The sequence below is a fragment of the Cetorhinus maximus genome, chromosome 19 (assembly GCF_964194155.1).
Source record: "Cetorhinus maximus chromosome 19, sCetMax3.hap1.1, whole genome shotgun sequence".
Classification (NCBI taxonomy): domain Eukaryota; kingdom Metazoa; phylum Chordata; class Chondrichthyes; order Lamniformes; family Cetorhinidae; genus Cetorhinus; species Cetorhinus maximus.
The window spans coordinates 87,640,057-87,664,440 of record NC_135897.1 but is presented as its reverse complement, the minus strand read 5'-3'; the positions used below and the strand labels follow the sequence as shown (position 1 = coordinate 87,664,440).

At 43.1% G+C, this 24,384-nt stretch overlaps 1 protein-coding gene across 1 annotated transcript in view; it reads left to right on the top strand.

Annotated features, from left to right (window-relative positions):
- The window catches only part of dhx36 (DEAH (Asp-Glu-Ala-His) box polypeptide 36), a 99,750-nt gene extending 80,796 nt beyond the window's left edge, over positions 1-18,954 (top strand). Inside the window, exons 19-25 of the mRNA XM_078564333.1 lie at positions 297-383; positions 4,426-4,509; positions 5,484-5,583; positions 5,693-5,783; positions 7,980-8,100; positions 10,839-10,991; positions 15,205-18,954. Coding sequence (XP_078420459.1) covers positions 297-383; positions 4,426-4,509; positions 5,484-5,583; positions 5,693-5,783; positions 7,980-8,100; positions 10,839-10,991; positions 15,205-15,378 — 810 coding nt within the window. The 3' untranslated portion in view covers positions 15,379-18,954. The remainder of the gene's footprint in view (positions 1-296; positions 384-4,425; positions 4,510-5,483; positions 5,584-5,692; positions 5,784-7,979; positions 8,101-10,838; positions 10,992-15,204) is intronic.
- Positions 18,955-24,384: the final 5,430 nt, after the last annotated feature.

The window sequence follows — 24,384 nt, the reverse complement described above, 5'->3', positions numbered from 1 at the left end:
CCACCACCTAGAAGTTCCCCTCCAAGTCTCTCACATCTTGACTGTCGCTGGGTCAAAGCCCTGGAACTCCCTCCCTAACAGCACTGTGGGTGCACATAGACTGTAGCAGTTCAAGAAGGCAGCTCACCACCATCTTCTCAAAAGCAACTAGGGATGGGTAATTAATGCTGGCCCAGCCAGCAAAGCTCACATCCCATGAATGGATAAAAAAAAAACGCTATGTAAAAAGTTAGTAGTTTCTTCAGTGGTGAATAAGTGCTGCAAGTTTAACCTTCCTGTTTTTGTGCTGCTGACAGGGTAAAGAGAAACTGGCAGATGCAAAACGCCGAGAATTGTCCAAGCAGTCTCGGAGTGACCACCTGACTGTGGTCAATGCGTTTAAGGTAGGTAATGCTTAAATATACAACAGAGGCATGCTGAAAACCTGAAGTAGAAACAGGAACTGCTGGCAACTCGGTTTGTAAGCCAGCACCTCATAGGTGAAATGATGAATAAATGTTTGAAGCCTTGTCGCTTTGTCAGAAACCCATGGAGCTACTGTTCTTACCTCTTTTTAAAAAAAAAATCGTCTATAAACTTGTTAGCAATATTGTCCTCTGCGGCTTTTTATGTTTTGATTTCTTGTGTAAAGGGTAAGAAAGATTCACGTCTCTATAGCATCTTTAATGGCCTCTGGTGTCCCAAAACACTTAATAGCCACTAACGTACTTTTGAGATGTAGTCAGCGTAGGAAACGTGCCACCCATTTGGACACAGCAAGCGCCCGTGAACAGTAATGTGATGATGACCAGGTCATCTGTCTATAGTGATGTTGGTTGAATGATAAATATCGGCTAGGGCGCTGGGGAAAACACCCCTGCTCTTTGAAGTAATCCCACAGGATCTTTTACATTCACCTGAGGGGGCAGACAGGGCCTTGGCTTAACACTGCATCCGAAAGGCAGCACATCCAGATGTGCAACAAACCTGCAGCACTCCACTGGGAGGGTCAGTTTTGATTTTGTGCTCACACATCTGAAGTGGGACTTCAAATGCACCCCTTCCTAACTTCGAGATAGGAGTTCAACCCACTGAGCCATGGCTAATGTGACTATCTTCAGCGATAATGGGCACAGTAACACCGAGTAACATGTTACGAAATTTTGGGAAAATGCAACGTTGGGGTGCAGCAAAACTTTTACTCTAACCGTTCATAAACTGAAATGGCTTTGCTGGGGAAGTGGGTAGGGGGAAGGTTTGCAAGCAGTCCTTTACCTCTTGTGGTGAGGTTTGAATCTGAAGTAGGGGATTGTCCTCTGTTTCTGACCAAACAAAGAGCGCGAATCCCAATGAGATTTTTTCTTTTCCTTCAGCTCCGGCATTAAGGCCCAAAGTCAACCGGCTCCCCACACCTGATTACCACAGCCGGTCGGTTTGCTGGATAACTTTAGCTCGGTTTTATATCCCATGGAATTTTTTTTTTTCCTCTGTGTCTTAGGGATAGCACTCCACAGTTCCATCTCATTTCTCTGAAAATGGGAAGCTGCTGGCTTTTCCTGACCGTTGTAGACTGCCCTCTGTTGGAAAGTTTGCTTGTGTAAGTGAAGACAGGGTCAGGCATGTCCATGATGACACTGGTGGTTGAATAGCCTACCGATGTTTACTCACTTGTGTGGAGTGGGTTTCATCCAAGGTATTGGCAGTTGCCTGATCCCAGTTATGAAAACCACCTTCAGGAGGAGATAATTGGGAGGTAAAAATCAGCAATGTCAATTAGCAGATTTCTAACATGAGCGTGACCAGTTGTAAATCACTTTTACTTCAGTTCTAAGAGTTCATCATTGCAAAGAATAAGCTGGGGTTAGTGGAGGTGTCAGCAATTTGCTTCATGGAGAATTGCTAATTTCCATTTTGGTTTTCACAGATTGTAATGTCAATAGTTCTGACAAGGATTTTGAAGTATGCCAAATACTTTTCGAGATTGGAGCTATAGTGCAAATTTCAAAATGACTCCGAGCTACTATGTTTGATGGTGCCACTCGGTGTTGCGCGCTATCAGTTTCATACTATGGGTGTCACCCTCATGTCTTGGTTTATTGCCCTTGGGTGTTTTCCTGCATCTTTGTTGCCTATAACATGCTGCTGCCATTGTCAGTCTCAGTCACCCTCTTTGTCGTCTTGTATTGTCCAACTATCCTTTTCTTCCTTGTTCCTCTCTGTCTTTGGCCTCTGCCTTCTCTCATCATGCTTCATCAGATTTGAAAATTGCAAACGTGACTCCTCTAATCAAGAAGGGAGAGGGACAGAAAGCAGGAAACTACAGGCCAGTTAGCTTACAGCCTATCATAGAGAAAATGCTTGAATTTATTATTGAGGAGGTTACAGCAGTGCACTTAGAAAATCTCAGTGCGCTCAGGCAGAGTCAACATGGTTTTGTGAAAGGGAAATCATGTTTCACTAATTTATTGGAGTTCTTTGAGGAAGTAACAAGCAACATAGATAAAGGGAATCCTGTGGATGTCCTGTACTTAGATTTCGTGAAGGCATTTGACAAGGTAACACATCAAAGGTTGCTACACAAAATAGGAGCTCATGGTGCAGCAGGTAACATATCAGCATGGATGGAGGATCAGTTAGCTAACAGGAAACAGAGTAGCATAAATAGGTTAGCTTTGGGTTGGCAAGATGTGACGAGTGGAGTGCCACAGGGATCCGTGCTGGGGCCTCCACTATATACAATTTATATCAATGACTTTGATGAAGGTCCCAAATGTATGGTTGCTAACTTTGCTGATGACACAAAGATAGGTAGGAAATTTCTGAAAAAAGCAGTCAGAGTCAAGTTAAAAGCAAAATACTGTGGATGCTGGAAATCTGACTCAAAAACAGAAAATGCCTGAAAAACTCAGCAGGTCTAGCATCATCTGTGGAGAGAGAAACAGAGTTAACAAAGGGCCATACGAACTCGGAACGTTAACCCTGTTTCTCTCCCCACAGACGCTGCCAGACCTGCTGAGCTTTTCCAGAATTTTCTGTTTTTGTTTCAGATTTCCAGCGGTCAAATTGCCTGGTTTAAATTTCAAACAATGCTGGGCAGTTACTCGTCAGTCACAATCAACTATGTATCCTCCATGGCAGTGCCTTTACCAATCAGTCCACTTGTCAACCAATCAGCGCCCTCTTCTCATACAGTATAAATATGTTGTTTCCCCTGACATTGGTCGTTTCTTGCGAGTCGTCTCGATGAGTGCAAGACAAAAAGCTTCAACAAAAAAGTCCCTCGTTTTTTTCATCGGTACTCAAGTTCTGTGCTACCAAACGACCATAGGTAGGAAAGTAAGTTGTGAAGAGGACATAAGGAGGCTGCAAAGGGATATAGATAGGTAAAGTGAGTGGGCAAAAATTTGGCAGATGGAGTATAATGCGGAAAAATGTGAACTTGTCCACTTTGGCGGGGGAAGGATAGAAAAGCAGCATATTATTTAAATAGAGAGAGATTGCAGAACCCTGAGGCACAGAGGGATCTGGGTGACCTCATACAGGAGTTACAAAAAGTTAGTATGCAAGTACAGCAAGTGATTAGAAAGGAAAATAGAATGTTGTCATTTATTGCAAGGGAGATGAAGCATAAAAGTAGGAATGTTTTGTAACAGTTGTACAGTGAGATCACATCTGGATCACTGTGTACAGTTTATTTAAGAAGTTGTATAAATGTGTTCGAAGCAGTTCTTAGAAAGTTCACTTGACTGACACCTGAGATTGGGAGCTGGCGGGAATGCGGTTTATCTTATGAGGAAAGGTTGGACAGGTTTGGGCCTGTATATATTGGAGTTTAAAAGATTGAGAGGTGATCTTATTGAAACATATAGGATCCTGAGGGGACTTGACAGGGTGGATGCTGAGAGGATGTTTCCCCTTGTGGGAGAGACTAGAACTAGGCGATGCAATTTAAAAATAAGGGGTTCCCCAGTTTCAGGTGGAGATGGAAATGAAAAAAACTTTCTCTGAGGGTCGTGAGTCTATGGAACTCTCTTTCCCCAGAGAGTGGTAGAGGCAGGATCATTGAATATTTTCAAGGCAGAGGTAGACTCCTAACAAGGGAGTCAAAGGTTATCCGGGGTAGGCGTGAATGTGGAGTTGAGGCCACAATCAGACCAGCTGTGATCTTGTTGAATAGCGGAGCAGGCTCAAGGGACCGAATGGCCTACTCCTGCTCCTAATTAGCACGCTTGTATGTTTGTCTTGCCTTAGATGGTATTCCCTCTGTCTCTCCGCGCAGCCGACACATTGGGCCCTCCTTTTCTAATAACAGGGTGAGCATTGTTCTTTCATGTATTTACCTTTAAAGGATTCTGTCAGGTTGTTTTCTTGACTGATTTGCCACAGCCAACACTGTTACAACCTTCCATTGAGTGTGGTCTGATTGATGAATGTTTCTGTTTTCAGGGCTGGGAGGAGGCAAAAAGAAGAGGTTTCAGGTCAGAGAAAGACTACTGCTGGGAATACTTTCTTTCTCCAAACAATCTGCAGGTAACGAACCTGTGTAACAATCTGTGATTTTTCCCTTTAAAACAGAGAAGGTTAAATGAAGATTTATTGCAAGCGTTCAAAAGTATGAGGCTTTGGATAGAGTAGACGGGGAGTAATTGCTTCTATTGTTGGGTGGGTCAGTAACCAGAGGATCCATGTTAAGGTAATAGCCAAAAAAGCCAGAAGAAAGGTGAGAATTCTTTTTATGACCAGAATGCACTGCCTGAGAGGGTGGATAAAATAATTGAGTAATAACTTTCAGATGGAAATTTGATTTGTGCTTGAAAGTAAGAATTTGCAGTGTTAATAGGTGATAGCGGGAGGAATGGGACTAATTGGCTGGCTCTTTAAATGAGCTGACACAGGCACAATGGCTGCCCTCTGTGCTGCATCATTCTATGATTCTAAAATGGTCATGAGAAACAGACGTCAAATCAGGTCAGGAACAGTTAGAAGGAATGACCAAAGATTGGGTTTAAAATGCTATTTATAGGGGTGAGGGAGTTGGAAATGTGGTCAGATTTATGAAGTGAGTTCCAGAGAACAGACACTTGGAACACCCACCTCAATTTCTGTAGAACATAACCTTGAGACTAAGATCAATAAATGTTTTTGTCGGGTAAGAGTATCAAGGGATATGGAGCAAAGGCAGGAAAGTGCAGTTGTGATACAGATTAACCACGATGTGATTGAAAATGACAGAGCAGGTACAGAGACCCGAATACCCTCTTCCTAATGTTACTGTGAGACATCATCATGTTGTGCAGTACGCTGATGCCTTGTTATCTGTATTGCACTTCTGTGCCTAGTCTATTGCTGTACCGTATGTGTAAGACAACTGCGGGGGGTGCTCTCTAGCACGCTCCAATTTCCATTATGTGAGTGGGGGTCCTCCTATTAAGGTGGTTGAAAAAGGTTTCAGACGTGCTGGAGAAGTGTTTTGAAATAACCTTTTACTCATTGCGTCACTACAGATGCTTCATAACATGAAAGGACAGTTTGCCGAGCACCTGCTGGTGGCTGGCTTTGTCAGCAGCAAGAATCCCAGAGATCCCAAGGCAAATATAAACTCAGGTAATTAACGGAGGGAAAATCTATTAAAATCTCAGCAGGGATGAAGCCGTTTCTAATCTTGTTGTTTTCCGGTCACTCTTATGGAATAATATCTGTTCTGTTCCAACAGACAACGAGAAGTTAATTAAAGCTGTGGTTTGTGCTGGCTTATATCCAAAAGTGGCAAAAATACGACCAAGTTTCAGCAAGAAGAGAAAAATGTGAGAAAATTACTTTTCATAATCAACTTGACAATGTGAACCTGAGTCATAAAGAAAAGGTGGTCACTAATAAATTCAACAGAGAGTTCAGCCAAAAATATCTCTACCCAGGAAGTGGTTAGAATGTGAAACTCATTATTACAAAGCGTAGCTGAAGTGAAAAGCTTGGATACCTTTAAGGGGAAGCCAGATAAGTACATGGGAGAAAGGAAAAGAAGAATATGCTGAAAGGATGAAGTGCAGAAGGATAGGAGGAGGCTTGTGTGGAACATAAATACAGGCAGAGCATTTTTGGGCTGAATGGCTTCTTTTCCTGCATTGCAAATTCTATTTATCCTGTGTAATAAGAATGCCACTGGGTAACCTGCTCTCGAAACCCTGCTGTAACATCTCTGTCAACAAAGGACTTGAGACTTCAGTTATGGCTTGTGTCCATAAAGAAGGCCATTTGGCCCATTTGACTTCATTCTTCCATATTTATGACCCTGTTGCCTTTCCCATTGCAGTTTTAAATTTAACCTGAAAGAAACGGGTAGGTTTGACATGTCTTCTAAACTGCAGCATCTCTAAATGTGTAACATTCCCCTTAGCACTGGCCTGAACTATCAATCTAGGCTGAGGTCCTGTTGTAGGCCCAAGTGTGACCTCTGACCCAGAGGCGAGAGTGTGACTTGTTGAACTGACACTCGACAGCCAGTTGACACTTGCTGGATCCGGCTGGTTGGCCCCATCAAATTAATGTCTTTGCTTAGGGTTGCTGCTGTCCAGCTATATTGCCTAACATATAAATCATGTTAGATTACTGTATAAATGTGTGCAGTGAGGTTGTTAATGGAATTCTCCGGCTGCTGCGTAATATCTGTGTGAAAGCCAATGTTTGAGTTTTCTTTTTTGTTTTTGGAAATTAGAAATTTAAACAATTGTACAACGTGTTGCTTTAATTGTCAGATATTTATCAGTGTTCATGTAGCCTGTTTGTTTATAATGTTTAGCTTAATTGAAATAAAATGCGGAAGGGACAGAAATGCAGTAAATACAATTTGAGCTGCTTAGGCCTTTTTGAGTGTTGTTTTGCAGCTAGAGTTCCAGGGTTGTCTGTTGCTCTGTTTTGTCAGTGTTCCTTCAGTTCTCAGATGCAGCATTAGATGGAGTATAGAGCAAAAGTTATGTACTTGGCCCATTTGCTTTTTTCTGGAATGACTGCTGAACAAGATGGAAGCAAGCTTTGATCCTCACAGCACCATTTTCCTGTCAAAGGAGAGTGCTTCCCTTTTTGCCAAGTTTCCTATCTCCACATGAAGGCTGCTCTTAAAGTTCCTTTTGGGGTTAAACGCACTGATCACCCTCAGGGTAACTCGCACAAGTGGTTAATCTCTGATTATCAGCAGCCCATTCTACATTGATGGGAAAGGTGTCAAAATCCAGCCTCATCTCCCTGATGTCTACTTTCATGAATATGCAAACGTGTGCTCACATGCAGACACAATCTTTCACACGTACTCTCACACACATTAGTGTGTGCATTCACGCAGTCACACATTCACATACACTTATATAATCAAAGTCAGTACTCACTGTCACACTCCAGAAGAGGTAAGAGGCTGTCAGCCAAGAATCCTGCTTATTTTTTCCCCCTCTCCCTGGCCCAGGTCAGTTATTAGAGACCAACTCTTACACTCAGATCAACTCACTCAACAAAGATGAGGAAGGGATTTCCTAGCCTGAAAGACTTAGTGACACCCTGAATGATACCTTTGTTCACATAATCAGACCATTTACTCATCATTAGTGCTCACTGGATGGGATGTAAAAATAGAGTTCCTCCTGGTTCCTCCATTTGAGGGTGATCCGTCCCACATAATGAAATACATTTTCCTTTTGGACATAAAGAAAGAGTTTCAGTAAAAAGAGGTAGAAATTTTTAAGATTTGGTGGCGCATTTCCTGTGACCCTCTTGTTCTCCACTGTAACATCAAGAGGATGAAGCCCGCAATCCCCAGCAGAACAACACAGTCTCTGAGTGTTTGCGATTCTTCCACCAAAGCTATGGCTGACAATCAGGTGACACCCCACTCTCCCATCCCAAAGGAAATTCAGCCCCATTGTCAGGGGTTCGCATGCCATTACTTCTACAAGAACCTTAATTAGACTCCAGGCATCCTGGTGACTTGCTGGTCCTCACCTTTGTACTTTCAGGGCTAAAGTCTTCACCAAGTCAGACGGAAGAGTCAACATTCACCCAAAATCTGTCAATGCCGAAGAGGGTGAATTTGAGCACAACTGGTTAATCTACCATTTGAAGATGAGAACAAGCAGCGTAAGTGTTCCTATGAAAGTCTCCTTCTCTCTGTCTCCCTCGCTCCTTGTCTAAACCACTCAGATCTGTTACAGTACAGTTATTCTATGGATGTAAGGGATATTCCACAACCTATTGCTCCTGCTGGGGAATGCCCCTTCCTGACACCTCAGCCTGATCTGTTTCTTTCAACAGGCCTGAGAGAGCAGCATTTTGATTGTTCTCCACGGTGCACTTACTCGAAGCACTGGATTGTGGTATCGAGCCTGTGGTTTAAGGTTTTAGTGAAATATTCATTGTTCCGAAGCCCTCGTTTTGGATTCAAACTACATTTGGAAGGATCATGCCTGCAAAAATTCCAACCCCTGGCTTTCTTTGGGAAGCGCTATTATAGTTTTGCCATGCGGATCATTCATCTCCATCTCTTGTACCCTCGGCCCTTCTCAAAGAGATTCTGGGGGCTCTAACATCAGCTGTAACAATAAGAGCCATGTGCTTTCCGACCTTTCAGTGTACCAGCTTGATGGTAGCATTCTGCTGTCTAAGTCAGATGGGTTCAAGTTCAAGTCTGAGCATAGAGACTTGAGCACAAAATATAGACACACTCCTAGGGCAGTATTGAGGGAGTACCACACTGTTGGAATAGTGCAGTCTTTTGGTGAAATGCTAAGCTGAGGCTGTGCTCTCGCGCACTATCTTAAAGAACAAGGGAGCGCTCAGCAATGCCCTGGCCAATATTCATCCCTTGACTAATATCACTAAAACGGATTATCTGACCATTATCACCAATGCTCTTTGTGGGAGCTTACTGTGTGTAGCTTGGCTGCCATGTTTCCCTTCATTACAGCAGTGACTACACTTCAAATGTACTTCTTGGCAGTGAAGTAAGTGCTTTGGCTTGTGAAAGACACACATATAAAAGTTCCTCAGGGTAGTGTCTTAGGCTAACCATCTTCAGCTGCTCCATCAATGACCTTCCTTCCACCATAAGGTCAGAAGTGGGGATGTTCGCTGATGATTGCACAATGTTCATCATTTACGACTCCTCAGTTACTGAAACAGTCCATGTCCAAATGCAGCAAGACCTGGACAATATCCAGGTTTGGGTTGACAAGTGGCAAGTAACATTGTCCGGCACTTGTGTGGCACAAATGACCATCTCCACCAAGAGAGAATCTAACCATCGTCCCTTGAGGTTCAGTGGCATTACCCTCGCTGTACCCCCCCATGATCAACATCCTGGGGTTTACCATTGACCAGAAACTGAATTGGACTAGCCATACAAACACTGGCTACAAGAACAGGTCAGAGGCTAGGAATCCTGCAGCGAGTAACTCACCTCCTGACTTCCCAAAGCCTGTCCAACATCTTCAAGGCACAGGTCAGCAGTGTGATGGAATACCCTCCACTTGCCTGGATGAGTGTAGCTCCAACAGCACTCAAGAAGCTTGACACCGTCCGGGATAAAGCAGCCCACTTGACTGGCACCACATCCACAAACATTCACTCCCTCCATAACTGATGCACAGTTGCAGCTGTGTGTACCATCTACAAAATGCATGTTAGAAACTCACCAGGGCTCCTTAGACAGCACCTTCCCAACCCGCAACCACTATCATCTAGAAGGACAAGGGCAGCAGGCATATGGGAACGCCAACACCTGGAAGTTCCCCTCCAAGCCACTCACCATATATTCCTTCACTGTCGTTGGGTCAGAATCCTGGAACTCCTTCCCTAACAGCACTGTGGGTGTTCCTACACCACATGGACTGCTGTGGTTCAAGAAGGCTGCTCACTACCACCTTCTCAAGGGCAATTGGGGATGCCCACATCCCTTGAATGAATAAAAAAAGTAAGTCGTTCTTTCCAAGGTGGGGGGTGGAGAGCAGAATTCCTGGTCTTTGGAGGACAGCTTTGTAGTGTTCCTGAAGTACAGAGTGACCATTCAAGCCCAAATGCGCTTACTTTGGGAGCATTTAGAGAAAGCTGGGTGCCTGGGGAGCATTTGTCCTTTTGGGGCACACGTCACCCTTCCTTCTTCCCCATTGCAAACTTTGAAATACCACCCTAAGTGTTTGCAATGAGCATAACCGGGGAACACTTATCACTAATTTGTTTGACGCAGATTTCATTGCTAAGGTTTACACAGCAATGTGAAAAAATCCTGTAAATGTAACGGTGGGTTGGCTTTCAGAGTTAAAATGATCACGGGTATTTAATTGGCTGTAGGCTGTAAGGTGAAATGGGAGATAGTGAATCAGATGCTCATTTCACACTCCGCCCAGTATTTTCCTTTTTTTTCAAACTTGGTTGGCTTCAATAGAGAAGAAAGTTGAGCGGGTGTAAAATGGAATGTTGATTCACCAGCACCTGTTTTCTGCTACACGCACCTCAATCCCCACAAGGCTGATTTTCTCTCTTCCCATAATAGGAAAAGGTTTTTAATAGGGGTCTGAAATTCAGAACCAGCAGTGCTGCCCTGGGGCATTCTGCAGGGTGCACCCCCTATAGATTTTCCTAAATGCTACTGAATGACTTGACTGCTGAGGATCCATTGGGTATGTTGATACTGAATATTTTCCTATCCTTGCCGGATCTCACTGTGTGTTTAGAACTAGAATGCATCTGATCACCTGGTCCCAATTACAGCACCCACTGCAGCATTTAAGTAGTAGCTGGCCATTGCGCGGGTCTTCCATATCTATACTGTTGCTGACTTGCACTTACTTGAGGACCTTGGTGTCTTGACTGTTTTACAGATCTACCTGTATGATTGCACTGAGGTCTCCCCTTACTCTTTGCTGTTCTTTGGAGGAGATATCTCGATACAGAAGGAGCAGGGCCAGGAGACCATCTCTGTGGATGAGTGGATTGTGTTCCAGTCGCCATCTAGAATAGCCCATTTAGTAAAGGTAAAAAAAAAACAAATCGAGAGTTGTATTGTGACAGTGAATTGAAATTCAAACCAATCTTTTGCTTGCGGAGACCGATTCTGGCCTGCTGTGCATTTGCAACATGTTTTTATTTGAGAAATTCAATAACGCGCTGTAGATTTGAAACTTAGTTTATTGTGCTAATTAGCCAAATCATTCCTCTTTTATCATCACAAAAACAAAAATACCTGGAAATACTCAGCAGGTCTGGCAGCATCTGCGGAGGGGAGCACAGTTAACGTTTTGAGTCCGAATGACCCTGTTTTTGTTTTGGATTTCCAGCATCCGCAGTTTTTTTGCTTTCCTCTTTTATCATCATCTCCTGATCCAGTTCTAGGGCTGTTATTTTGAACCTCGGGGAGAGCTGCCTGTAAACCTCGCACTTGTTTCAAAAGAAAAAAGTTTATTAGTTAATTACAAGGGGCTTTTGCTTGAGTAAACAAGCGATAAGCAATGAGGCTAATTTTGTTTTAACATAGTGAGTTGCCGCGAACTGGCAGCGAGTTTTTGGAAAGCGTGTGGGAGGCAAATTCAATAGTAGCTTTCAAAAAGGAATTTGATAAATACTTGGAAAGGAAACAAAATTGTAGTGCTGTGGGGAAAGAGGAGGAAGCTTTGGGTCTAAATGGATCGCCCTTTCAAAGAGGGTGGCACAAGCACAATGAGCTGAATGACCACCACCTTGGCTGTAAGATACTATGATTATCAGTAGGTGGCTGATATAAATACGGACCCTGCAACTGCTCAGCTCCCTAAGCTCACGGGCAGCTGAGTCAAAAAGGCTCTTCATTTCTTAATTCATTCTTGGGACGTGGGTGTTATTGGCGGGACTGGAGTCACACCTAGGCCCAGACCGGCTAGATTTACTTCTCTGAGGGGCCCTAGTGAGTCAGTTAGAACATAACATAAGAAATAGGAGCAGGAGAAGACTAAATAGCTCATCGAGCCTGCTGCACCAATCAATATGACCACGGCTGATCTTGGGCTTCAACTCCACCTCCCCACCTGCTCCCCAGATTCCTTGATTCCCTGAGAGACCAAAAATCTGTCTCTCCTAGCCTTAAATGTATTCAGCAATGGATAAGTAGCAAGTAGTGGTTTGAATTGGGTTGTTTAAGACAATCTGATGGTGTCACTTTTGCTGATATCTTTTTACTTCCAGATTTCTTTAAACTTGAAGTCAAATCCTCAACTTACCATGGTCGGATTTGAACTCTCATTCTCATAGATTGATACAGCACAGAAGGAGGCCATTCGACCCATCCAGCCTCTGCTGGCTCTTTGAACAAGTTATCCAAATTGTCCCCCTCCGATATTTCCTGGGATTTTAGTGCAGGACTCAGGTCGAACAAGGAGGGGCTCTTTTATTCTCTAGAAAAGGGAAAACCTGGAAATGATCTGTGTTGGAGGCCCTCGAGGATTATGAAAATGGTTTGATAGATAAATGTAGAGGTGTTTACATGTGTGGGTGAGACCAGAATTGATGACCATAAATACATGATAGTGACTAATAAGATCAATAGGGAATTCAGAAAAAAAATCCTCTATCTGGAGATTGGTTGAAGAACACAAGAATTAGGAGCAGGAATAGGCCAGTCTAACCCGCAAGCCTGCTCCGTCATTTGCTAAGATCGTGGCTGAACTGATTGTGGCCTCAACTCTACTTTCCTTCCTGCCCCCCATAACCCCCCAATTCCCTTGTCAATCAAAAACCTGTCTAACTCAGCCTTGAATGTATTCAATGACCCAGCCTCCCCCTGCCGCCTGAGGAAGAGAATTCCCCAGACTAACGACCCTCTGAGAGAGAAGAAATTCTCATTACAGTAAAATGTGGAACTCTGTACTGCATGGAGCAGCTGAGGTGAATAGGATAGATGAAGGAAAGGGCAATAAGCATTTGGATGGGAAAGGAATAGAAGGATATATTGATGGGGTTAGATGAAGAGGGGGGGCGGGGGGGGGGGGCAGGGGGGGGTGGTGGTTGGAGAAGCCTAAATGAGTTGAATGGCCTGTTCCTATGCTAAGCTACTTTGTAATGCTAGCCTAATAACATACCACATCCTGGGTTAGGAAGATGCAGATTGGCCAGGTTTCCACTCCTGATCAAGAGCCAGTGATTTCCTCTGGAAAGTGCTTGTGTTTTGAACTTTGGTTGAGAATTTGACCAGGCTCAGGCCACCCTTGCTCAGTTTCACAGCTGACTGATGCGTGAGGTAGATCCTGGTGGGTAACCAGCTCATGTGGAACTAAACCCCAGCAGGAAGGAGATAGGGGAGAAGATCAGTAAACCACGCTGTATGTGAACAATTTCCCAGCCTGACACCTGTAACCACAGTGAACAGAATTAATTTAGATCCATTATATAAACTTCTGTCGGTAGCTGATTGTGAATAATAATATCTGGAATTAATGAAGTTTTGACCTTAGAATTATCAGATTAATTGCAGATTAATTTGTAGATGGACTGTCATTTTTTATATATATTTCATTTGAACATAGGAATAGGAGGCCATTCAGCCCCTCGAGCCGATACCATAGCTCTATCTACCTACCCATCTTGGTTCTGTTCCCTTTAATACGCTTGCCTAACAAAAATCTATTAATCCCATTTTTAAAATTTTCACTGGACCCCCAGCCTCAACAGCTTTTTGACGGAGCGTGTTCCAGATTTCCACGATCTTTTGTGTACGGAAGTGCTTCCTGACATCACCCTTGAATGGCCTGGCTCTAACTTTTAAGGTTATGGTCCCTTTGTCCTGGATTCCCCCTATCATGGGATATAACTTCTCTATAATTGGGAATGCTTCAACTTAATCTTCTGTACCCACAGAAATACAACCTTGTCCATGCTGCTTGCCCTTATAAATGAACACTTTTAGCCTCAGTATCATGCTAAGGAATCTGTGCTTCTCACCTTCCAAGGCCAGTATATCTTTCCTGAGCTGCAGTGCCCAGAACCTGAATACTGTGATCCATTAGAAATAATAATGGACGGCATTGTTTCTGTGACAGGCACAGAGAAACAATCTCTTATATCAATTAAACTGTACTTATCCCTGAAGTGTGAAACAATGAGACGCATAGGTACACTGTACAAATGGGTAATCATATCCCTCATTAAGTTATCAAAGTCTCAATTGAGCTGATTTGTGCTCGTCAGCCTAATTATAGCCTTTGCAATCTGATCGTAAGTTGTGGGCTGCAAGCCTGATAAATGAATCCTCAAACCAGCTGCTAGTTTGGAATTAATTCTCTCAATTTTACTTGGCACTTTATAGGTTATAGTTGGAGTTGAGCGTTATAGTCAGGGCCACAGTGTCTGCACTCGTCACATTCTGTCTTTATTTCCTCGGGATACTGGGAGTTTCCCTGGGGTTGTGGGGAATTGCACTGCGGTTTTTTTGTTGTAGAAACTAAAATCCTGAAGGATTGATAATGATTCAAGAACAGGGCAAAATTCAAAGCTCCAGCTACTGACAAACTGTCCAGACAGTGTTTAGGAGAACCAATCACTCACCGTGACTTCCCCATTTTTATTCAAGCTGTTTCTTTTACCCTTTTCTCCCCTCAACTCCTCGAGGTACTGAACCTGACTGTTGTTTGAGACGTGGTTCTTCAGATGCTTGGCATTTTTGCCCCACATTGATCATTCTTTACAAATTTAGTGTCAGTGACTGTGAGGGGTGCCACCTGCAAGCCCATTTCTGACCTCCCTTGAAATTCATATACATATGTTTCCCTGCATGGGTCACTGGATAGTGATGAGTTGGAATTTTTTTTTTCCCCACACACATTTCCTTAACCTGGCGAATCGATGACTGATTGTAGCATTCGCAATGCTGCAGTTGTCTGAGACCTGTTAACTTCACGAGCCGGGAACTGATTGGGTCTGCTTAGCTCAATAGCACAGAGGCACTGAAACAACAGGATCACTCAGTGGTTATCTTATCAAGATGTACGTGGGCGCAAACTCTCACAAGCTTGCTTTTCCAACACTGTAAGGATCACCTGGAAGGTCTTTAGCCCTTTTCCTCTAGTTAGAAATTGCATCTTATGAAAGAAAAGCTAGTCCAACGAGACTTCCTCTGGCCAAATGCAGTTGAAGATTTAATCAGATCTCTAGATTTTGGTTGTAGGCTTGCACTGTTTAATATGGACTTGTATTCATGCTGAGGCCCTTCCCTCACCACAGGACCTGAAGAGGGAACTAGATGCCCTCCTGCAAGACAAGATTAAGAAGCCCCGGCCTGTGGATTGGAATAATCGATCGAAAGACTGTGCTGTCCTTTCAGCAATCATAGACTTGATAACCACACAAGACAACGCCAACGCAAAGAACTACACACCCCGATTCCAGAGCTACTGAAGCCACAATGCCTGTCACCAGTTTTCTAGAGGGGTTCAGGCTGAACCTAAAACACTTTATTGTAGCTCACAAATACAGAGTTGTTTTGTGTCATTGACATTTTTTGACTAACTGAACAGAGGTTTTGGAAAATATGCCCGAGGGTCTCAGTGGTAAGATTGCATTGGCCTGTGCATGTAGAATAAAATGCCTGGTGTGTTTAAAAAGTGTAACTACATTCTGCCTTAGAATGTAGACCCTACAGAGAAAGAGGGATGCAGGTGTGACACCTTGATGATCTTAGGCAGCTCTCCTGGATAGCTTTGTTTTTCATATGTCACCTTCCAGAATAAAAAGCTGTGCTTTCCCAATTCTAGGTTGAAGTGGAAAACGTTCCTCATCCCCGCCCCCCATCCCGGAAAAGTTCAGAGGTTAGACTTTTCTTTTAAGATTGAGATGAAGGATAAGTAAGTTAGAGTAAGAACAGGAAATACACACAAACCTAACAGTGTCAAGGGTAATATTTAGGTGCAGACCCCTTATCAGATCCCTGGGTTGACCTGAAATTATAGCCAAGACATTAACCCTTCCTTTCTCCTTACAGGTGTTGATGCATCTGCTGTCTGCTTCCAGCACCTGCATTCCTTTTCATTTTCTTTTCTGTTTACAGTATGTTAATTTTGTGATGGGAGATACTTCTTCTGAAATGTAACCTTTTTTTGCATAACTCTCAAGTGATGGAGGGGAAAGCTTCATGCCGTTGGTTAATTTAACATCGGTCCAGGGTGAAGCAGCAGGTGCTCTACATGGTTTTATTTTTAATTTTTAACTGTTGTTAAAAACAAAATGACAAACAGCATGAGTCAATTTAGAAAAAAAATTGACTCATGGACACTGTCGTCTGTTACATCCAAAAATCCAAGGGAAAAATCAGGGGGGCGACCGTCCACTTGACGGACAATTGTCCTTGATCACCTATCACCTGGCATCTCCTCTCTTATGGGTTGTAACTAACTGAAACCGCGGGGGTAATTTTAACCTAACTGCCTGATGGGAATCCCAAGGGATCCACTGCAACATCGATTTTACAGCCTCCCCAACCCCTCTTATCCCATCCCCAAATTTCTCGTTCAGTTCAGTTGGGAGCGATACTGACCAGGGGTGTAAAACCAGCATTGTCATGATGACCGGGTTGGGTTAGGTTAAAATGATCCCTCTCTGTGGTTCAACTGCCTGATATCAGTGGGATCCATTTCAGGCTCTGGGCCTGAAGATAGGAACAGGATGAGACCATTTAGCCCCTCAAGCCTGTTCTGCCATTCAGTGTGCTCGTGGCTGATCTGCAGTAACTCCATATACTCACCTTTGTCCCATATCTTTTAATAGGGTTTGTTAACAAAAATCTCAGATTTAAAATTATAAATGACATGGCATCAACTTCCAAATTTCTTCTATGCTTTGTATGTACAAGTGTTTCCTAAATTTACTCCTGAAAGACCTGGTCCGAATCTTTAGACTATGTTCCCTAATCCTGTACTCCCCAACCATTAGAAATAATTTCTTTCCCTTGACTCCTTACTATCCTGAAAACTTTGAAATCACCCCTACCCTTCTAAATTTCAAGGAATACAATCCTAGTTTGTGCAATCTCTCCTCACAATTTAACCCTTGTGGTTTTAAAGACTTAATTTTTTTTTTTATTCTGGTTGGATTTAGCCTCCATTCCCGTGCGCTGAGTTTTGCCTTTGTGACGACATGTCTTGCCTGTAGAATTTTTTAAATTCCATTCGTGGGATGTGGGCATCACTGGCTAGGTCAGAATTTATTGCCTATCCCTAATTGCCCTTGCGAAGGTGGTGGTGAGTGCTGTCTTGAACCGCTGTAGTCCAGAGGGGCCTTATCTTGCCATTGGCCCGAGCGCACCGAGCAATTCAGAACATCGCAGAAGTCACAGCTCCAGTGTCCTCTATCCAATGTGCCATAATGTTTGGGAGGGTTGGCTACATGATACAATGGTTGGATTGATCATGGCGCCCCCTGCTGTCAGTGCTGCTTTGAATCCACCAGTGCATATCGTGGACTGCGAGCAAATACCATGTAAGACTCTTCCGCAAGCATTTCCTAAACTCCAATCCAAGACTTGAGCACATAATCTAGGCTGGCTGTACAGTAGTTTGTGGGGTGCGTCTTTGTCAGAGATTAGGTGTTAATCTGCCCAAGATTCAGTCGGACGTTAAAGACCCCATTATTCAAAGAATACTGAAGTTTTCCCCGTGCCCTTGGTCGATATTCTTCTCTAAACCAACATTGCCAGCAAGTGATTTATCTGGTCGCTCACCTCAATGCCACTTGTGTGATCTTGCTGTTCACAAAATGGCTGACGAACATACCCACATCGTGGTAACTTGCTAATGTAATATGTTTAGCAATTCAATCAGTTCTGCATGTTTCTGAGAGAGATTGAGGTGTTACAAAAAAACAAGCCCTTGCATTTGGTTGACATTTAAGCACTTCCCCCTATGTTAATGCATTGAGTATGTTTGCCTGGCTGTTGCGCAGAAATTTACATTGAACTTGTGTCTCAGCTGATTAGCGCTTAACTGGGGATTGGTCCCAATCTCCTTTGCCATCATTTTTAATGTATCGACAACGTATCACTGCTTCTACTCATCTCTCTGACAGGCAATCTATATATACAGAGTCAGAGGGGTAAAAGCTGTTGACATAAAACTCTTTTATCAGGCGACAGAGAGATCATTAATGGCTCAGCCTCACTCCCCAATTCTTTATGAAATGCTGATCAGTCATAGTTATCTCAAATGCGCATGGGATGACTTGACCATAAGTTCCAAAAAAGGACACCCCTCAAGCTTTGGAAACTTCTCCCTCCCTCCCTCGGTCTTTTGGTGATTGTAATGACTGAGTAAGAAACTTACCTTTCAAAGGAGCAAGATTTGGTCTAACGATCCTAGAGGTTTCCATTAGAATTCCAATTTCTGGGCATTTAGTATGTATCAGTAACTCTGTGCCCGATGCACTAGTTCAGCCCGCATATCAACGAGCTGTACCCAATAGTAAACCAATGGTATAACGCTGGCGAAATTAACGAATTGCCCCAAACCCTTTTTTTTTTGTTGTTGGAGAACTCCTGAATTTTGGGCAAAAATAAAGGACAAAAGGGCAAACCTTTTGTTGTTAGTGTAGTCTTAAGGCTCAGAGGGAAAGAGAGAGCAAAATTAAGCGATGTCGAGGAAGACTATTAGAGATTATACATTAAAGGCAAAATCTATTCGTGTACCTGTGCTCATGAGATGTTCAGACCATTGAAATTGCAGTCTGCCTGCACGCTGTTGTGTTCGGGTGCTGTCAGAATGCCCAGTGCCCTCTGTCATGCTGTAGTCGTAATCATTCCTGGTAAGTGAATAAAACACACAATGCTTTTTCTTTCCGATGTCCTGGCTTGAATTTTCTAGTTTCTGTTTTGTAGACTGTATTTATTTCTGTGACGGTTTATTAAGATGCGATGGCTGTTCTTTTTACATAGTCCAAGAATTTGTATTTTTTTTCCCCTCCATTAAAATCCTTACTGTACCTAAACCACCTTTGGTTTCTTGCCTGCCATCACTTCACATTGAGCTGCCTGCTATGTATGAGATAATTAAGGAAGAAGATGATGGAACGTTGCAGATGTTTTGAGGTCAGTGGGGTGGCAGGTTTTCGATTTGTTTCCTTGCATCCGTTAAAATAAGAAACTCAATTTTTTTTTTCCTGAATTGCTGGATCTCATGCATGGCAAGGATGGATAATATTTTGATGTTGGATGTGGATTGTGGTTAAATGAGACACATTGCAGGAAGCAAAATAGCACACATCCTGGAATTCTGAAAATAAAAACAGAACGAGGTGGAAAGACTCAACAGGTCAGGCAGCATCTGTGGCCAGTCATCGGATTCCCTTTCGCAGGACCCAGAGAACTTCTCGGTCATTGAGACAATGACTTCTGTTTCTGCACAGATGCTGCCTGACCTATTCATTTTTGAGGTGTGGACATCACTTGCAAGGCCAGCATTTATTGCCCATCTCTATTTGCCTTGAAAAAGTGGTGTGCCGTTCTTGAACAGAAATGGTATTTACATAGGATTGCATAGGAAATATGGCACAGGAAAACAGGTCATGCCAACCAAGCAATGCTGGTATTTATGCCCCACTGGAGCCTCCTCTCATCCTTTCTCATCTAAATCTGCCATCATAACAATTTATTCCCTTCTCCCTCATACACAAGTCTAGTTTCCCTTTAAATACATTCCCTGTGGCAGTGATAATTATCCTCCACATTCTCACCATTCCTTGGGTGAAGAAGTTTCTTCCCAACCCTCAATTGGATTTCTTGGTGAATATCTTATATTGATAGCTTCCCTACAAGAGAAAATAGTCTCTCTCTATCCACTCTATCAAAGCCTTTCGTAAGTTAAAGACCTCTGCAATACAACTGAATGGTTTCAGATAGCAGTGAAGAGTCAACCACCTTAGTGTGGAACTGGAGTCATACATGGAACATACTGAGTAATGATGGCAGATGTCCAATGCCCTAAAAAAAGGCATTGGTGAACCAGCTGGGTTTTTACAGTTATCCAACAGCTTCAAAGTCCTTTTTTTACTGATAACAGTTAATTTATTTCCAGACCTTCTGAAATGCATTGTAATTCTCAAACTGCCATTGCGGGATTTGAAATTGTATTCTCCAGGTCCCACAGGACTATTTTGAAGAAGGGCAGGGGCGTTCTCCCCAATATTTGTCGCTCAATCAATAGCACGAAAATCTCAAGTTACCCGTTTCTTATCACATTACTCCTTGTGGAATCTCGCCATGTGCGAGTTGGTCCCCACTTTTCCTACTTTAGTGATGTAGTGACATCTTCTATATCATTGACATAAAAACTTGTTGGCAGCTGCAGCGTATAACTGCACAGAGAATTTTAAACTTGAGAGAGCCTGGTTTAATGTCAATTTAAAAAAAAACCACTTCAATGTAACGCAAAGCCTTTCTGTGGAAAAATGGTCAGCAAACCTTGAACTGTGCCACTTGTGTTCACAATTACAATTTTTATGTTTTTCATATTTGACCTCTGGATGAGCTTCCAACCACATATTCCTGACATCACTAAGATTAATTAACCTCTAATATTGCCTAACTTCATCCTGTCTCCGCTCATCTGCTACTGAAACCTTCATCCATGCCTTTGTTTCCTGTAGATTTGGCTATTCCAATGCACCCGTAGAATTTGAGGCCATCCAAAACTCTCTCTCCCAAACATTAGCTCTCAGCAAGTCCCATTCACCTATCGCCCCTGTGCTCACTGACTTACGTTGGTTCCTGGTCAAACAATGTCTTGATTTTAAAATTCTCGTCCTTGTTTTCAATTTCCCCCATGGCCCTCCACCTCCATCCCTAACCACCTCCTGCTTCACGATCTGTGCCCATCCAATTATGGCCTCTTGCACATCCCGTTGTCAAGGTCCTGACCAGTGATATTCACTGGAAAAGTAGTGAGGGCCAATTGGGATATTGAAACATTTTAATCAGGCAGCAAATAGAAATGAGAAAATACTTGGAGATCCACTGATCTCGGTATGAAAAAAAATGGTTATAAAAAATAAACACAGTAACCGTACACATTGCCAAGTGGTACATCTTCAGGCTAATTGAGTAGCTATCCAAACTCAAATTCTTGTGCCAATATCATTACTGAAGACAGAAGATGCACCTGCAACTTAAGATGCACCCTCAGAGTTGCACAGTGTGTCATGAGAGGTTTTGTGGCAAAGTAAACTCTTGCAGCCTGACGGCATTTCTATAGGGCCACAGACACTTAACTAAACTAGAGAATTTAGCTGCAAGGATTATTCAGCACAAGGCATTGTTAAACTCCCTGCTGAATGTCAATCTAGGAACTGCTGACCCATCATTTATCAGCGGCACACAACACTACTGTGGACCTAATTGGATCGCTTCAGATTGGCCTGTCTGTCACACCTAGTTTACCTGGTTCCAATTGGGCATCTTGTGGTGTAGCCAACTATATTCACCCCCACAGCCCTGTACCCCCACACCTCCCAGACCTTGTATCAAGTAACAGAGCATCTTTCAAAGTAGTTACATTAAACACTGAACCATTTTTTAAAAGACGCAAATATATTAATGGATTGTTAACAAAGCTGTATGGAAAAGTAAAAGAGAAGTCAAGTACTTTCGGGTAATTGGCAAAGAACTAGAGCAGAGAGGAGACAATTTATTTTTCCTTGCAACAAGTTGTGACCTGAAATGCAATGGCTGAACGGGAGGGTGAAATATTCAAATGTTTGAAGGGAAAAAAACTGCAATCCTATGGGCAAAAGTAGCAGTGTAGGACAAATTGGATAGCTCTTAAGAGCCAGAGCAGACCTGATGGGCCAAATAAGCACCTCCTGCGCTGCTAATATAAAATAATAAAATATTTCAGTAGGTGGCAGTATCACTGCAACTGTGAAGTTATTCTCCCAGATCTAACAAGCGGCCAGTTTTACTACTGGTTCAGAATATTCATGTGAAAAAAAAAATAGCAGTGAAATATATATCTTGTGTTGGTGGGATGAAAACAGCCTGGTGGAAATTTAATTAAAAGAAATGTCACTAAAGTGGTGAGATGTGGTCCCAGCAAAGACAGATGCAGGAGAGGCTGTAATGGGTTCATTGCTGCAGTGTTACTGCCACCTAATGGCAAGTTTTATTACTTTATTTATCACAGAATGGTGCAGGCCAGGAGGCCATTCAGCCCATCATGCCAGTGCCAGCTGTTTGAAAGAGTCATCCAATTAGTCCCACTCCCCTACTCTTGCGCCATAGATCTGCAATTTTCTCCCCCTCAAGTATTTCAAAGTCATTATTGAATCTGCTCACAACACACTTTCACGTAGTGCATTCCAGATCATTATAACATGTTGCGTTTAAGAAAAAAAACCTCAGTCTCTCCTCGCAAGTTCTTGCTAATGGTCTGAAAGTGCTTTGTTTCGTAATACATCAGGCATTGCTGAATGAATACTTCTTCCACAGCGGGAGAAGTGGACAAAATTTTACCAGCAGTGTGAAGAAACCTAAAAATAAGTCATGGGGAGGAAAATATTGAATTTAATTTTAAAAATGGTCCTGAAGAAAATAATGGGATTTTGGATAGACAATTGTCCGGTACTTCATGCAGGACATTAAAAGAAATTGGTGAGGAAATTGTAGAAATGTTAGTCATTTCTCTGATACAGAAATTGCATTTTGGATTTAAAAATTGCATGTTATTCCATTATTTTAAAAGGAAGGGTGAGAGAAACCAGGTAACTACAGACCTATCTGTTCAACATCAAATTGCGAGGAAGTTACTGGTACCCGCAAACAGAGAAAGGGTGGATACAGATGAACTATTTCTGTTGGTGGGACAATGCAGAGGAAGAGAGCATAAGTCAATAATTAGAGCCAGGCCCATTTAATGATGATGCCCTTTCACAGCACCTTCTAAACCCATGTCCTCTACCACTGAGAAAGACAAGGGCAGCAGTGCGCAGGGACACCACCACCACCTGCAAGTTCCCCTCCAAGTCACACGCCATCCTGACTTACACAAGAACACAAGGAAAAGAGGAGTAGTAGACCATATGGCCCATCGAGCCTGTTCTGCCATTCAGTACAATCATGGCTGATCTTGGGCTTTAACTCCATTTTCCCACCCACCTCCCATATCTCTTCATTCCTTGAGAGAGCAAAAATCACAATGAAGCATTCACAACCCTCTGGGGTAGAGAATTCCAAAGATTCACCGCCTTTTGAGTGAAGTAATTTCTCCTCATTCTCAATCCTAAATGGTTGGACTCTTATCCTGACTGTGCCTCCATGTTTTAGACTCTGCAACCAGTGAAAATAATCTATCAGCATCTACCCTATCAAGCCCCTTCAGAATTATTTGGAACTATATCACCGTTCCCTCACTGTCGCTGGCTCAAAATCCTGGAACTCTCTCCCTAACAGCACTGTGGGTGGGGCCTACACCACATGGACTGCAGTGGTTGAACAAGGTGGCTCACCACCACCTTCTCAAGGGCAATTAGGGGTGGGCAATAAATGCTGGCCTAGCCAGCGACGCCCAAATCCCATGAATGAATATTAAAAAAATGTACTTTTTCACCCCTGAGGACAGTAGAATTCTGGAACTCTGTCCCCCAAAAGGTCATGGGACAATTGGAGCTCTCAGGGCTGAGATCAATTGATTTATGTTGGGTAAGAGTACCAAGGGAGCAAAGGCAGATCAATGGAGTAGAAAGAAAGATTTGCATTTATGTTATACTTTTCATACCCACTGGACATGTCAAAGTGCTTCGGAGCCAGCAAAGTACTTTTTGAAGTGTAGTTACTGCTGTAATGTAGGAAATGTGACCACCGATGTAAACAGCAACCCTCTTCAATGCTGCATCGGAGTGTCAGCTTTGATTTTTGTACTCAAGCCCTGGGGTGGGATTTGAACCTGAACCCTTAGGGTTGAGCCACATGAGCTAGGAAGATTTTTAAAAATTATTCATTCATGGGATGTGGACATTGCTGGCTTGGCCAGCATTTATTGCCCATCCCTTATTGCCCTTGAGAAGGTGGTGGTGAGTTGCCTTCTTGAACCGCTGCAGTCCATGTGGTGTAGGTACACCCATAGTGCAGTTAGGATGTTCCAGGATTTTGACCCAGTGACTGAAGGAATGGCGATATATTTCCAAGTCAGGATGGTGAGTGACTTGAGGGGAACTTCCAGGTGGTGATGTTCCTATCTATCTGCTGCCCTTGTCCTTCTAGATGGTAGTGGTTGTAGGTTTGGAAAGTGCTGCCTAAGGGGCCGTGTTGAGTTTCTGACATGCATTTTGTGGATGGTACACACTGCTGCCACTGTGCATCGATGGTGGGGGGAGTAAATGTTTGTGGATGAGGTGCAAATTAAGTGGCTGCTTTGCCCTGGATGGTGC